The sequence below is a fragment of the Castanea sativa genome, chromosome 10 (genome assembly GCF_040712315.1).
Source record: "Castanea sativa cultivar Marrone di Chiusa Pesio chromosome 10, ASM4071231v1".
Taxonomy (NCBI): Eukaryota; Viridiplantae; Streptophyta; class Magnoliopsida; order Fagales; family Fagaceae; genus Castanea; species Castanea sativa.
In genome coordinates, this window is record NC_134022.1 from 22,452,598 (window position 1) to 22,470,461 (window position 17,864).

General features: G+C 32.8%; 1 protein-coding gene across 1 annotated transcript in view; it reads right to left on the bottom strand.

Annotated features, from left to right (window-relative positions):
* Positions 1 to 336: 336 nt before the first annotated feature.
* LOC142612235 (uncharacterized) overlaps positions 337 to 17,864 on the bottom strand; it is a 32,628-nt gene continuing 15,100 nt past the window's right edge. Inside the window, exon 8 of the mRNA XM_075784354.1 lies at positions 337 to 784. Coding sequence (XP_075640469.1) covers positions 337 to 784 — 448 coding nt within the window. The remainder of the gene's footprint in view (positions 785 to 17,864) is intronic.

The following is a 17,864-nucleotide window of genomic DNA, read 5'->3' on the forward strand; positions in this document are numbered from 1 at the left end:
AGGCATATATTCATGGTCATCAGGGCGACACATCCAATCGTCCCCTTGAAGGAAAAAATATCGACCCTTCCAGTTACGATTGGAGTCCGGGGTCTCGCACACTAGCCTAAGCACTGGACTCTTCGGCATGAAGCTATACATACCCCTTGATTTGATAATCTCGGACGGACGATAACAATGAAAGAACTCCTCCACTGTTAACCGTCGCGCACCGTCAGACATCACTCCATATAAGACTTCAACAACTAGAAAAACTCTCCAGGCGTTTGGTGCAATTTGGGTGACAGCCAAACCCAAGTATTGGAGAAGACGACAGTGTAAGGCACTTAGAGGAAATCACAGGCCCACTTTGAGCATCTGCTCATATACACCAACGTCTTCAAGGCCCTTGTAATAGCACTTCTCGGACTTGAAGGGTAGACGGATAGGGATGTTATCAGGTATCTGATACTTCTGCCTAAGCGTATTAAAGTGGGGTTGCTTGATGGACGAGATGAAGTCATTCACCGTCCACAAAGGGAGCATGATGAATTCCCTGAACCCATCGGGACCTATGACGGATTGGATGGGAGGGTTTATGCCGTCTAAGTCGTCATTCAAGTCATACCCTGACCTGTTCTCACCCTGCCCCTCATCATCCACATTGGAAGGAGAGCTGGCTGACGGTTCCCTCTCTTCGCTGGAGGTGCCCAAGTCTGCTTGACCTGACGGGAACACCTCCTTGTAGCCCGCTCCCTCGCGGACAAAGGACTGACCACTTGACGCCTCACTAAACATCTCACACCTACAAATGACGGATAAAAGAAACCTAAGACACTAGTTCTACACTAACGATGGACCAACATACGAATTAAAGAAGAAAAATTGACAACAAAGAAAATACTCACAGATTAACGGTATGGTGAAAGCGACGAAAGAGTCGTGAGGACGGATAGTTTTAACTGAATGCGACGACATAAGGCTGGCAGGTCAATAGTTGACGGATCCGAGATGCACAGACGCACGGTGGATGGATGTGAGCGACACGTGACAGTCATCTGTTTTGATTTAGTTCCAAGGATTCCTAAATAGAATTAACTTGCGTCTCATGATTAACTATAAAGAATCCCAATATGAGAAGAATTCTAATGGGTAAAGGATTCTGAAATATGCGCTCGTTAGAAGAGGATCTTCCTTAGAAGGAAACACCTTGATGTGCAAGAAACGGAGGCCGACTATAATATAAAAACTCATGAACCCTCAGAATGCAAGGTACGCATAATTCACTCAACTCTGGCACTCTAAGGTTGCAAAAAGTTCTAACTTGACCTTCGGAGGGTTTTTAGCCGGCATCACACCGGTGCTCTCTATTAGGTCTTTTCTTTTTGTTGTGCAGGTATTGTTTCAACCTTGTGAGGACCATACAGCTTACTGGTGATTTTTCGTCATCATCAATATCCTTAATTTATTTTCCTTTTTTTTTTTCTTCTGAGTCACACTTAATAATTAAGGATACTTGATCCAGGTGTTAATGAAACTAAATTTTTTGAATGTGTTAATATATGAGTATTGAAAAAATTTCGGAAGATAATTATTTATCCATCAATTTCCCTTACTACTAGCAAATGAGATGGGCTTGCAACAAGGTTGAATCCACCGCATGTAGCACAAGAGCAGCTGAAAGATCACTAATGTGACACACAAAAGAAGCACTATACATATATGTCATTAACTGTAACTGCACCATTATTGGTTGTGGCTTCAGCTATAGAAGATACACGGTGTATTGAAGCGCAAGTTGAAAATAGTCTTGGTTTTTGGGTGAGTATCAAAAGGAATAAAATTCTTGTTTTCATACTTCATCTATAATAATAATAATAATAATAATAATAATAGGTGAAACTGAGAGAAACTCAAATTAAAATTCTAAATTAGATAAGTTCTAATTTTGCGCCATATGTCCTAAATTATCTATTCTTAAAGAGTTTTATTTCTTAATTTTATAATCAAATATGAGACCATATCATAAATATTCATCTAAGTAAGTTATTAAATACAAAAACCAAAAAGTCTAAAATAAATGAATCATAAAAAAAAAATAAAAAAGTATTTCACAATAAATAAAAAAATGGACAATTTATATTTTATACCTAGTAATATCCTTACAAAAAATTTTAAAGAGTTAATAAAATATAAAAATGACTATCAATAATATTTCAACTATGTATATAGGAATTATATTATACATCTTATTGTATATCTTTAAGTGTATCCATGCATAGACATTGAGTTACAAGCTAATTATATATTAATAGGCAAAAAAAGAGAAAGTTCAATTAGAATTTGAAATTAGAATCTAATTTGTGTCATGTGTTTAAATTTATGTGTGAACCACATCATAATTATCCACTTAAATTTGGGTCATGTGTCCACTTAAGTTTTTCAATCTTTGCGCCAAATGAGTTAATGAGTGAATACAAAATACTAAAAATCTAATATAATATTAATGAACTATAAATTTTTTTTTTTTTTGAAAAAACCAATCACATATACTCAATAAAAATCACTACATAACAAAGATCACCACACGTTCTATCTTATTAAAAATTAGAAGAAAAAAAATGATCATAAATAGTATTTAATTTAGGTAAGAATTTTAAAATATGTGACTAATTACGGTTACTTTTTAAAAAAAATAATTTGACTAATTATTTATATTTTTATGTTAAAAATTGTGCTTAATTTTAAATGTATCCATACGTATGCATGTGTTTCATGCAATTTTTTAAAATAATTTGACTAATTATTTATATTTTTATAAAAAAAATTGTGTTTAATTTTAAATACATCCATGCACTCAGAGAAAATCCAATTAGATTTTAATTGGATTTTCAATTTTGCGCCACGTGTCCTATTTAATTTTTAATTTTTAATTTTGTGCCAAGTGAATTATTAAGTGTAAAAATCGAAGAGTCCAAATTCAATTATATTCTAAATTGGATTTCAATTGGAGTCTAATTTTTTGCCACGTGTCCATTTAAGATTTAATTTTTATAACAAGTGAATTATTGGGTACAAAAACTAAAGATTTTAAAACCAATTATATTTTAAATTATATAATAATGATAAACTATTACATATTTTAGAAATGTATGGGTTTAAAAAAATATAAGCTAATACCATTTATAATTTAAACATCTTCTAAACAAAATGTATAATTTGAACCGTATAATTGTTATTATTTTTAATTGTACAGTGTATAGGCATAGAGCTACACACTAATTTTATAAAGCATAAAGCATAAAAGATGGCATGGAGGAAAAATTAAGACATTAATTCCTAGCTATTGGGTAGTCTATACAAAAACGAAGACATTAATGCCTACAAATGAAGCAACCAAGTGAAGACAACAAGAAGAGTGCGAAAGTAAAAGAATGAGTTCTGAACCAACCAAGGGCATTACTTTTAATTTATGGATTTGACTTTTTATTTTAGTAAGAAACTGTCACATCACCCATTAATTAAATAAAATGTTAAAATTTTTTTTTTTTGTGTGTGTAAAGATTAAAACCCACTACTTATTACCATTGTGTATTTAAAAAAAAAAAAAAAAAAAAAAAAAAAGATCTTCCATCAAAAATGTATTGAAAGTAAGCCAAACCCTTAATTTATAGTGGCTATCCTAGTGGGAAGCGGGAACCATTTGGGTTTATTGCGGCTTTAATTGCCATTTGGGTTGACTCAGAAAGACTTTCCCCATTGGGAAACATATAATTTTATCATAGTTCACATAATAAAAAATAATAAAACGGAAATTTATCCTTATATTATTTTTATTCATAACTGCAATCAATAATTAATATATATATATATATATATATATATATACATATTTATTTATTTATTTATTATTAAGGTCCAGTTAAGGTATGCCCTTTAGACATACCTAAATCATTTATTTTCAAAAACTATTTATAAGAAATTGAAAAAATTGATAAGATATAAATATTATTAAATATCCTAAACAAGTAATATAATTATCGTAGTTCACATTATACAAGATGTAAGGATACAATTCAAGCCCGGACCCACAATTAGAAAGGAATGGGCCTGAAAAGCCTTTTTACAATAAAATTTGTAGAGAGTGGACTTGGAATCTAGGTTTTAATGATGTTTAAATAACAAAAAATGATGGGCTTTGGTCACAATGGCACTGACAATGAGTTGTTTAAGTAAATACAACTGCTCATCGGACACAATCCGAGGATAATTTATATTACTACTTCTCAAGATAGATTACAATTGTGGATAGTTAGGTTTACAATGTACTTTTTCTTTTCTTCTTCAAAAAATCCTCCCTTTCTAACGAAGGTCCCTTCTCTCTTTTATACTCCCTCCTTCTTCCCTTTTTCATCTATCACCTCATGGTTTGGACCGCTAGTTTAGATACTTGTCCCATCCATATTCCCTGAAATCTCTGGAGATAGGGGCCAAGTTTCAAACCTGATGTTCAGGTCTCACTTCCCCATTTATGCGGCTAGAATATCAATTACAGAGTATTCAATGCGGGAGCGGTGGTAACAGCTTTATCTTAGATATTCCACCGCCCTTCTTCTTATCCTCCACGTGTACCGTGTCTTCCCTAACCTATAGGAATTTCTAGAACATAGCTTGTGGATATCAAACAACCATTCACCTACCTCGGCTTCACCTAGCCGAGGATACAATCTTCCTCGGACATATTTATTTAGACATTATCACTTCTTTACCTAGTATTTTCTTTTGAGTTAACATTCACACTCCCTCAGACCATTTGATGTCCTCAAATTGGGCATTTAGCCCAAAAGATATTCTTGGGCCATCCTACATAAATTCTTTGGCCCAATGACCCTACACAAGATAATAGAAAATATAAAAATATATGACTTTCAATCTTTATATTTTATTTATAATTGCAATCATAATGCATATATTTATTATCATGAGAAATTAAATATACAAAACATGTCTCTAAAATATTTCAACACTTACACAATATTTTGTATAGCGATCATAAAATAGTCCATAACATATTACTCAAGAGAATTCTAATTCATTTGGTTGGCATCTTAAGGTGTTTTGAATACAAAAAATCTGGAATTCAAATTGTTAGAATATATGTGATTCATATTAGGAACATATGTTAAAATTTTATGTAATTGGTTAATCTTTTGACAAAACGCACTTTAATTTTAATTGGGTAAATCTAGGATGTGTTTAATGCTTCAAGAAACAAGGTTTCAAGTTCAAGTGTTAAAGCCATGCAAGTCTGTCCAAGAAACAAGTGAAGAAGTGTTTTTCATTAAAGCTCAACAGCTAGTATATCTTGAGGCTTAAAAAGCTGTTTCAGCCCAAGGCTCGACAGCCACTTAATTGATAGGGTATCTGTCGAGGTTTATGAAAAATAGATTTTCAGTTCTAATTTTTATCCAATCCGTAAACGTATGTTTGGACTTTCTTTTCTCACAACCCTAAACATATATAAGGATTATTTTAAGGGCCGTCACAGGTTGCACAAGAGTACAAATTGCACATGTGTGAAGAAAAGTGTTTTTCATGCAAATTGTGACCGGAAACCTAGTTTGCCCTAGTTCATCTTAAAGAAGCTACTGTGTTTATACACCGTAGGGTTTTGTGACCAAGCAACTTCGTGATCTTCATCGTGTGATGAACTAAAAAACTTTGCAACCAACATCCTTCTCAAGTTGGTGATAAAGTCGTGTACTAGGATCCACGCATCTATTGGTTAGTTGCGTACTTGGAGCCGTGCAATACAAGGAGAGATTGTCACTACAGAATAAGTCCAATTAGGTATTGGGGTAAGGGTTCAATTATAGGTTGGTATAAGATACTGAGATTCCTTTATTTGTAACCGCTTGTTATGATAATAGTGAATTCTTGAAAGTGGTGACCTTAAAATCACCCGGTGGGGTTTTTGTCTCGTAGGTTTTTCCCAATTCGTAAACAAATCACTATGTCAACTTTATTTTCCGCTGCATTATACTTTAGTTGGTGATTTATTTGTGTTGCCACGTACATTGCATGTTAATTTGATTAATTAATAAATTTAGTTAATTAATCAATTAATTTATCACAAGAGGTCGATACATTCTTAGCCTATCACAAATCCTCCTCTACATACCAAGTATCACATTATAAAATAAAAAAAAATTATGGTCAATTTCATCTCGACATCTTATTTTCTCCATCTTTTGTAATTAACTTGGAAGAGATTCTCAATGGTAGATGTTTGATTATAAAAAAGAGAACACATAAGCGATTGTAAAAGCGATGACAACATAGTAATATTAGTTTTAAAATATGCGCAACAATTTTGGTTAAATATGACATGCATTTCAAGAGAATCATAGATTCTTAGGTGCACCATCACAAACTCCCTTTTGGGTTATAAGGTACATCTCCCTAATAATCCAATTGATAAGAATTAAAGGTTTTTTTGTGAATAATTTATCCCTTTTAGGTGGATAAATCTTCTAGACAATTATACTATATATTACCAATAAATTACACTACTTGCAAATTTAAACACATAATAACCCCTTTGGATAGGTAATTAGTAATTACATGCATTTAGAGCAGCAAATACACTTCAAAATCATTCATGGATAACTCTATAAATTTCACCACCGCACACCCTTGGTGCGGTGGTCACTCTACATGTATAAATGCTTGTGGAGTGTGGGGGGACAAGGGCCGGGATTCAAGTTTCCAGGAAGAAGTTTCACACACATATACACTTAGATTATGCTAGAGTAGAAATTCTATCTTGTTAAAAAAAAAAAAAAAAACTCTATAAATTTCAATGAAAAACCCACTTCGATGATAGGTATCCCCATAACCAAGAAGAATAACATGCCCATACTTTATTTTGAGTGTTCCTATTACTATTCTCTTATCTAATCTAATCTAATACTATATATAAAAGCAGAAGCATTTTCCTGCAATTAAGGAGGTGTTGCCACGTTAGGAAAAAAGACCTTTTCAAAAACAAGCACGTATACAATTTTTTTTTTTAAAATACCGTACGGTGCGTTTGGGAGACTCCTTCTCATCAAAATTTTATAGAAAAACCCAAACCCGCTTATCCAAAAATAATTGCAAACCCAAAGAAGCAAACGCCATATTTCCCGAAACAGATACGTTGCAAAAAGAAAAGGAGAACCGAGAAAGAGAACGATAGGGGAATAACATCAATCTGTTGTAAATGGTGGAGAGAGAAAAATCTGAGAAGAAAGTCAGGATTTGCCACCATCAGACCACCATACCCTCCACCGGTATGATCTCTGTTTTTTTGTACAAAAGGTCAACGTACTCCCTTCCTCTTCAAATATTGTTTTTGTAATTTGAAAGACTGACACTCCTTACCATTGCTTTTCCTATTTGAATTAGAATATTAAACCTTCAATTTCTATGTTTTTGAATTCAAAACCGGCAGTTCCCCTTACTTAATTTTCTAGGGTTCTTCTTTTACCCTTTAAAAAAAAATATTAGATGGGTTGATTCTCTTTCATTGGATGCTTTGGTTTCAAATTAACCCTCCTTTATTTTTGGTGGTAACAATAGGGATTTTGCCCTTGATTTTGCATTGGCCAGACTTAGACCATCGAAACAGCAAGCACAGAAAGAAACCATTAGGATCAACCACTTGAATAATCAGAAACAACACTGGTAAATTTTCTCTTTTTCCATTTTTTAGATTTGGGTATGAAATGTTACTTTTAATTGAGTTTTTTTGTTGGGTAGGTTTAGATTTGATTCGTTTTTGTTTTCGGTTTTAGGGTTTTCTATCAAAATGTTTATAGATATTTGCTTCTTCTTTTTTACTGTCAATTTAGGAATTTGGATTCATAACCCTTTTCCTCTCTATTTGTTAAAATCAGGGAAACCCCTCATGGTTTAAATCAAAAATACTGTTAATTGAAAGAGACTGTGGGTCTAATAAACAGAGAGAGAGAGAGAGAGAGAGAGAGAGTGTGTGTGTGTGTGTGTGTGTGAACGAGTGGATTAGGCGTAGAGAGTTGGGAGAGAGAAAAATATGAGAAATCAGAAGAAAAAAAAAAAAAAAAAAAAAAAACTACATATACCCCATAGTTTCCGATCAAGAAAAAAGAAAACCATTTCCCAGTTCCTTTCAAAAACTCTTTCTTTCCAGTTATGCTAAAACAACCTTTTTGCTTTTTGATTTTTCCAGAAAAAGAAGCAGAAGAAGAAGGAAGATGAAGTCGAGTAAAAAGAGTTCCCTCTGACTTTTTGATTAACAATGCCTCCAACGGGTCCCTATTCTTTCTCTGACTTCTTTTTTTCCACCAAATTTAAAGTTAAATTATTTTTGCTTTGTGTCTCCCACTTATACAATCGCAATTAGATTTTGGTTCCATAAATTAGGGTTAAGGAAATCGGAATTATGATATGTAACTATTTTTTATTAAATATTTTTGGTAATGGGTTTGTTTGAATTCTTCTCTTTTGGATTTAAAGATTCAATTCCTTTCTCTGCAAATATGAAGTAGAATATTCTACAATCTAGAGTCTTTAATTTAATAAAAAAGGTACTAATTTCTTTTCCTAATATTATCTTCGATTATGGTTTGCTGTCAATTTAGGAATTTGGATTCATATTCCTTTTCCTCACTATTTGTTAAAATCAGGGAAAATCCTCACAATATGAAAATCCTACATGAGTTTAATGGCCTCTTACCTGTTCTTTTTTTTTTCTTTCTTTTTTTGTAAGTGTGTGTGAAATTGTGGGATTTTGAAATCTGATAGTATAACTTTCTTTATACTAAGTTTATTACTTAGTAGACTTTAGTTGATAGTCTTAAAAAAGACTTTTAAGACTTGATTTTGTTGTTTTTGATGTTGAGTTTTAATGGGTTTAGATTGTGAAATTTGAAGGTATAATAGTAAAAGTAATTGCAGCCAGTTCTAAAGTTTTATTTTTTTGTTTGTTTCAAATTTCAATTACGTCTGTATGGTTGGTTTCGTCAGGCAAAGGCTTGATGTGCACAGATCTTATAGGGAGAGGCACAGATTGCTTGGGCTTGAGGATTTGGACACAGCAGTGAGCCATGGTGGCTGCGAGATGTCGTGGAGTCTAGATTCAACAGACAAGCATGTGTGACTTCTAATGGTGGTGTGCACGTGAGAATCTTCTTTGCATGCTAGAGATGTTTGTTTGATGCCAAGAACGAAGTTTGGCTCTGATACCATGTTAAATTATCGATTGTCCCAAAAGTTTAAGCTATTGGGATATGGTAAATTTAATCATTTAACCAATACTTCTAACATGTTACAGATATATTAGACATATTAGCCCAATGTAATAGGCTCAAGCCCAGTTCTACTTGTACTAGTAGTCTAGGGTTTAATCGCCTATATATACTCATGTTAGGGTTCATTGTAACACAAGTTATTGTACTACACATCTATATACAGACTTTCGGTCTTTCTCTCTCACTTTATATTGTCAACATCCTCGGCCTCTTGCGAGAAAAACCCAGAAGTCTGGCAACCATAGGAAGTCGCATGTGCCACCACGCTTCGGTAGAGTCTCCAGCTCATTCTCCCACGCTCCTCCACGATTTCCTCATGTGCACCTCATCCATCGGCCACACACACTGACCTAGCGGCCTTGTCGCGCACCGATCTATGAAGCACAAAACAACTGATCCCCATACAAGACAACACGCACTCTCACACGCCTCCTGGATTCTCGCCATCAACCCCATGCGCTAGTAACAGAAGCATGCGTCAATGAACGTCGTCACTCTCCACCACGCGTCAAAGAACCCCTGCTAATGTCACCGGATGATGTCATCGTTACACGTCAGCAGCCACGCAAGTATGTCCACGTCAGCCTTAGTGTCATCAGCCACACAGCTTGCCACGTTAGCACACCACGTCACTTAGCTGACCGTTGACTCGGACCGACCCGACCCAGACCACCCGAATCTGACCCATGAGCACTGACCGTTGACTTTGACCTTTTGGGTTTGACTTTTGCGTGACCAAATGACCAAAAGTCAAAATTCTGAAAGGGCTTATCTTGCTTAGTTTTTCGCGCAGATTCTAATTTTGGACTCCGTTTTTTCATTTGAAGCTCCAAAATTAGTCAATTGGCATATTATTCATTGTGGTTTCTTCAAAGGCATTCTTCAAGGCATCTTCAAGAGATCTTCTCATGCTTATCCAACCTCAAGCCTTCATCGAGTTTCCACCTTGAGTTTGAGGGAGGGTGTTAGAGATATATTAGACAAATTAGCTCAATGTAATAGGCCCAAGCCCAATTCTACTTGCACTAGTAGTCTAGGGTTTAATCGCCTATATATACTCATGTTAGGGTTCATTGTACTACACTTTTATACAAGATGTAGCCCTTAAGGGATTCCTCTATGGATGTAGGCCAACAAGGCTGAATCACGTAACCCTCGTGTTCTCAGTGTTCCTATTCTATGTTTTCACTTCCGCATTTACTCTAGCATATATCATGGTATAACACATAGTGTTGCTAATAATGCTATTTTAACAAGATTATCGAAATCGTTACCTGTAAAGTTTTGTTTTTAATTTTTAAAATTTGGGTGTCATTAATAATTTATATTTGGGTATTTGTGCTTTAGGTATCTTGGGTGGTTTCAATAAAGGTATTTCAGTTAGAATTGGTTTCTACTTAGAGTAGTTCTTTTGATTTGGTTTGGTTTTGGATATTTGGATTAATATGGTTTTGGGTAATTTGAACTAGTAATTAAGAGTTAGATTTGGTCTCTGTTTAGTTAGCTATGCCCAATAAAGTTTAATGTTCCTCTGAATATTAGTATGTTAGTATTGAGAAAAAGATCATGGTTCCTGGAGTTATTGTCCGCAATACTCTTGCTTACATAATGAAGGTAGGTATTAGTTTCCACCCTGTTGGTATTCTTCCCACTTATTGCACAGTTTGAGGGCATCACACAGTTTACCTAATGAGCAAGTCTGTACCCTGTAGTTTGCTGCATTTCATTGAGTGTATACTATTTATTGAGGATGTGTGCAACCATATGGTGTAATTTCTTACGTGATCTCATTATTTGTAATTTGTATCATAATATGTATTTATTCCGATAGCATGTTTTGTGCATGTCATGTATGCTCAATATATTTATGCATGAAATGGCAAAATATGAGTATTTGAAATGGATGTTTGGTAGCAAAAACAAATGCCAACCAAAATGCTCACACGACTGCATATGAACTCATTTTTACTAAATTCAACTTTTGAATGGTGAAACTAGAGAAAGAGATTATTTAATCTATTAAGAGGAAATTTTCTTTTCTATTTATTAATAAGATTTTTTTTCCCCGAAGGCATGTGAGCTCTACACTTTTGGGAGCATATAAGTCACCATGGGAAAGGAAGAACTCTGCCAAGAGCTTGGAAACCACTTTCTACTGTACTTTGGGACCATGATTTAACTTTGCCCTGTCTTGTGGTGAAAAAAGAGACTACAACATATAGTGATACAATGTATAAAATAAATGATCATTGTCATTCATGACAAGTGGATGCCATGCATAATCAGATTAGTTTATATTTATTGGTAGAAGCAGATTAGTTTATCTTTATTGGGAGAAGCAGATTAGTTTTATATTTATTGGGATGTGATGTGAATTTCCGTTACTAAAACTATTTCCTCATCTAGATGGATTATATGGTGCAGCCAATGTTTCATATCAAAAATATTTACTGGGTATAACATAAACTTGATGTTATGCAGAGACTTAAATTGATGTACCAATTCAACACTACAATGTCATTGATATAATTGTCTTAGAGGATGAAGGTCAGATGTGCCATGTGACCAATAGTTTTTTTGAGTTTTGACTCCCTTATTCTTTCTTATACAAACTTGGATATTTGACATGGTGGTATTGCATGCTTAATATGTATAATTATTACAAAGTTTAATAATTTGTATAAAATGAAAATTATGGCATATTGGCACTTACCTTTTTTTTTTTTTAAGGCACATGCCTCATTTTGAATAAATTAGAGAAAACACAAATATATGTATAATTTCAATAGTTTCCCCATGCATCACACGGGTTTGAGGCTAGTAATTAATAATGTACTAACATATAAAAAATGGATCATATATATAACCATTTTTAAATTAATGACAAATTAACATCGTCAACCAAAACTATCCACCTAATAATTATATCAATACAAAAATAATTTCTCATTAAATGAAACTTAGGAGAGGAAGATTCAAACCCTAGAAGAATATATTATGCTATCGAGTCACATGGCTCTCAAATCTTGATTATTCATATGTAATTCCAAGTGTTATATTCATGCTAATGAGTACTAATGACCATGACTAGGAAATGAGCTAGAACTTTGACTTAGAGTGGCAGTTTTACTATTGGCTATATGCGACGGTTTCAACCTCTGACTCAACTACTACTTAGCTGTTGAGATTTTTTTTTTTTTTTTTTGGTTTTGTATTTGTGAGAACAAAATTATTTTTGTTTAAATTTTTTTAAAAGGCAGGGTTGTTTATTTTGGATAAAATTGGTTAATTGAGTTTTTTTTTTTTTTTTAGTTTTACTATTGTAATTTTTGTTGTTGAGCTATTTTTTGGGCTTCTATATTTTGTTTTAGATTTTAGATCTATAAATTTTTTTATGGTCACTAAAATAAGAAAAATGCTAGATGTACAAATTATTTTATAAATTACTGATGTGATTAGTGGTTACAGGTAAGTAAAAAAATGATGTGAATAGTGAGTTCATATGTAAACCAATAAGAATTTGCTACAAAAACAATTTGTAAAAATGTTATAAAAAATTTTGTGCGAATAATATTACTTTTAAATGAATCAATGATATTGTTTAAGGAAAAAAAAATGTAATTTTATAGAATAAAATTACTAAAATTAGTAGTAAACATATATATAATAATATTTTTATAAAAAATTGGGAGGGGGGATACCCCTAGTTCAATGATGGCCCTTCAGTTTAAAAAAATTAACTATTATAAAAATTAAAAAAAAATCAAACTATCTTTGGTGGGCAATTTGTTGAGCACCAAGGTCGAGTCAATTTATTAAAAAAAAAAATAGGTGGCAACAAGGTTAAATTATTAGGTGCTGAAGTTCAAGTAACCCACTTTTTTTTTTGGCTGAATTAAATTTTAAAAAACGTACTAATTTTAAAAGTAACCCACTTTTAAATATTCTAAGTTCTAACTATCTAAGTAAAAAAAGTAGTAATTTTAAATATTCTCAAAAAAAAAAGTAGTAATTTCTCACCTTATTAATGTGTACAAATTAAGTCGGCGCTCTCACTTTTATGTTTCGACGCCGCGTAAGCTGTTCACCATTTTCCTGCACACACTCATGTGACTTAAAAGAATCCAACTGGTCCAAGTCCTTCTTGGATTTTGAACATGCGGATCCAATTTTTGGGCTGGTCTTATTGCACTTATTCATCGAAAACTATTAATATTTTGTATACACAACTAAGAATGATTTATTAGGCCAGAAAATTTAGTACACAACTTTTTTTATCATAATTATAAGTGTGAGTGATAAAAAAAGAATGGTGGGTTTATGTGTAAGTGATAGACAAACCACTCACAATCTGTCATATCAAAATTGTGGTAAGAAGTTATGAAATAATATGTGGTTCTAGGACTACTTTTATTAGACTTATAGAAAGAATTTACTTGCATGAAAATGTATATGACATGTCTGATTTCTTAAGCCATCTTTCACAAACCTATATAATTGCAGTATCTAGAAAAAAATTGAGTCATAAACCTTAAAGAGTTGGCAGGGGTTGTCTTGTTTGTGGGTTCTCCCAAAGGGTATCTTAAGTTCTTAATCCTTGAATCAAGTTCCTAAACAAGATTGTAAAATAGAATTTCCTTTAATACAATATATTCAGTAAAAAGATTCCAAAGGATGTCAATTAATTTGAAAATTGAACGGAGGACTTGCCTCCCCTAACCCCAACAGCCAGCGCTCCCCTTTGCATGAGTTATGCTTCCCAGCGAGTAGATAGTGTTCAGGGGAAAAAGACTTTGACATTTATTTTTCTGATTTCAATTTGTATTGTGCCAATGCTAGAAAAGAAAATACTCTATCCAAAAACGAAGACATTAATGGCTACAGTAATTAAAGGTTGCTAAATAATTAAATTAAGGACGTGAGGATAACAAGAAGAGTGAGAATATGAGGATGGAAGGATATTTACCAGAAGAAATACAAGAGGGGGGGAGGATTTTTGAAAAGTCAAGGGCATCACCCTCTGCCCTTTGAACATGCCCACACTTTATTTTTTAGGTTCCTGTTTTTTCATAATTAATAATGTACTAATATATAATAAGAACATGAATAATATAAAAAAAATGGATCAATTATATAACCATTTTTAAATTAATGGCAAATTAATATCTTCAACCATGATTACCTACCTCATAATTGATATCAATATAAAACTAATATCTCATTAAATGAAACTTAGGAGATATGAATTTAATATTTGTACTTTTTGATAACTTGATATTTTTTTTGACAATAAGCTTGATAACTTGATAATCAATATTCAATATAAAAGCAAAGAACTCAGAATCTGCATTTAGTACGGCTGGCCGTGTTCTTGATCCGTTTTTCATCGGCTCCAATTAGCCTTCGAGCTACCATAAATGATGTTGAAGAGTTTGAAAAGCTTGATGGAGGTATGTCTATTATTTTTCATATTAAAAAAAATGAATGTCTATTTCTTTATTTGTTAAAAAAAATTCTGCATGTCTATTTCTTTCTTTGTTAAAAAAAAAAAAAAAACTGAATGTCTTGAATTCTTGGCATATTTATTGTTTTATTTTACAAGTGACTTTTTTGTTTTTTGCTTTTTATTTTTTATCTTTTGTTTGCAGAACTTGTGAGTGATGCTACGTTAACATCGGAACTAGACATGTCCACACCAACACCGATTGAAGTTGATGATTGATTATTGCTCTTTGCTCTTTGGAAGGGTGGTATTGATGATGACATATTGGGTTTTGTTGGTTTTTATTTTGACAACATATTGATGTATGGACTTGACATATTGATATGTGGACTTTTTGTTATAAGACACTAATAGACAGTGGCCTACATCTAGATGTGGGATTTTAGTTTGAGTCTTTACAGTGGCCTATATATAGACAGTATATGGTATTAGGCAATAGACAATGACATATGGCCAATTTATTGAGTCTTTGGCTATAATGCTATTATGTAGGTATTTATATATGGACAATATGTGGACATTGACATATTACTAATGAAGTAATGAAATTTGCACAAGTTATTTTTTTTGTTCTTGTACAGGTTATTTTTTAATCTTGTTTGTATTTGATGGGCACTTGTAACAAGTTACAGATTAGTTTGAGCACCGGAGCAAATTTTTTGCTCTGGATTATTTTTGGATTTTTGAATCTGTGTTGACAGGTTGTGCAAATGTATTGTTGACAGGTTAAGTAGGTTCATAAATTATTGATGTGTAGTAAGGCCCAAAAATGGCCAAAACAGATTCCTAAAAATGGTCAAAATAGAAAAGGCCCAAAACAGGGCCAAAACAAGTTTCTAGAAAATGCCTAATAACAAAGAGCATAAAAGGCCCAAATAGGACAAGAAACAAATGGGCTTGAATGCTGTATTTTTTTAAAGCCCAAACATAAAAATTTTGAAAAAAAAAAAAAACCAAAGGCCCTACCGGCCCAAACCCAAGGCACAGAAAATCAAAAACCAATCAAAAATCAAAATCCAATTGAAACCAATTGATTTCCAATTACTTCGGTCGGTTTTGGTTGAGAAATTCATAAACTGAAAATTTCAGTTGGCAGCACTAAGAAAACCGGCCAAAGCAAACCGGTTACACCCCTATCATGTAAGAGTGTATGAGGTCCTACCATATGGCATTCTAATTATGCATTTAGTTTTTTTTTTTTACCTCTTTTCATTAATTTTTTTTACAGTTACTCAAAAGATCACATTAACTTATTTTTATTGTTATCTCATTAATCTCTCATTAATTGCATAAGCTTACACACCTTTCTCCCATCTTCATATCTTTTAGTATACCTACCATTTTAGTATTTAAAAAAAATAATAATAATTAAAGACTAATATAACTAACCAGATAAGGCCTGGGGTGAGATAGAAAGACACGAAAAATTTGTGGATTGTTAAATAAAATGTATTGTTACTAAAATAAAAGATCTAAGATTGAAAAAGTATTTGTAAGAGAGAAAAAGAGGAATCTGAGTGGCTGTCACCATCGTCATGCTGGTCTCCCACCGTCATCAAGCCACCGAAACCCCTACGGTTTTTATTTTTTATTTTTTTTATTACTTCTTACAATGAACTCATTACTAACAAAGTTCTATAACAATTATACTATAATATATGTATAACATTTTTCTAAAACCATCTTACATAAAACATTATAATATTATTTGTGCATCGCATAAACAATTTACTGATTATTACTATAATAGGAAAGGAAGATTCCAATCCTAGAAGAATATACAACACTACCGAAGTACATTGCTCTTGACTATCCATACTTAAATTATAGTGTTAAATCCATGCTAATGAGTAATGACGAAGGCCCATAAGTTATATAAGAACAATTAAATAAATCCGTGTGACCCAACTACTAGAAAAATCTAACAATCTTTGGTGGACAATCTGTGGAGCAAAAAGGTTGAATAAATTTATTTATAAAACAAAATGGGGCAACAAGTTTGATTTAATCCAGGCGCTGAAGTCCAAGATTTCTTCTTAAAATTCGTGTCATGAGACATGGAAGTAGTAGAACTAAAAACTTTAGTACACATTGCATTGCTTTCCTCGCTGTCTCAAAAACCCACTGTTTCAACCAACCAAACAAGCCGAGAAACACACGCACTAACATGTACATGAAAACAACGTAACCAAACCATCCAAATTGATCCGGCAAAATTATAGATGCTAGCAATGCCACCACAAGAGCAGCTGAGAAATCACCAATGTGACCAGACCACAAACAAGCACATATATGTTATCAATTAGCTGTGGCTTCAGCCATAGAAGAGACACAGTAAAGAAGCAAGCTGAAAATGGAAGTGTTCTCATGGTTTTCGGGTGCATATCAAAAGGAGTAAAATCTTTGTTTTCATACTTCATTTGTATGAAGGACACAAGTACAGAGGTCGTAGATGCAAAGATGGCATGTTAGGTGGAACGGAGTAAGGAGAAGCTTACTCTGCCATTGGTTAGTCGATGTAAAAAATTTCTTTGATACAAAAGCGATAACATTATTCCTACTGACCCAAGAGTTCTGGGAACCAAAAGCAATACCGAACGTTTTGTAGAATTGGAAAACGAAAAGAGTAACATATTTTTTAGTAATGGAAGCTACGTGAAACCTTCAATTTTTACTTGGTCAATGTAATTACTTCTTTTCTTTTCTTTTTCTTTTTTTTCCAAAATCGCTGTCCATGCACAAAAGCTTTAAAAAGGACTATATTAAAAAGTAACACATTTTAAGTGTTCTAAAGGCCATTGACTTATCATTATTATTACTAGAATCAATCGATCACATGTGCTTTACGAGTGCAATAATACTTCTTTTATGTTTTTTTTTTAATTTTTAGTTTAGTGTTATAATGTTTAAAAGTGATATATAAACAATTATTTGAATTTTTATTTTTTTAAGAAAGAGTTAAGGTAATGTCGTGTGGTGTTTATTAAGATTTCCTAATGTAAGTCTTATGTAATAAAAAAATTAAATAAATAAAAGCAAAAAAAACATAA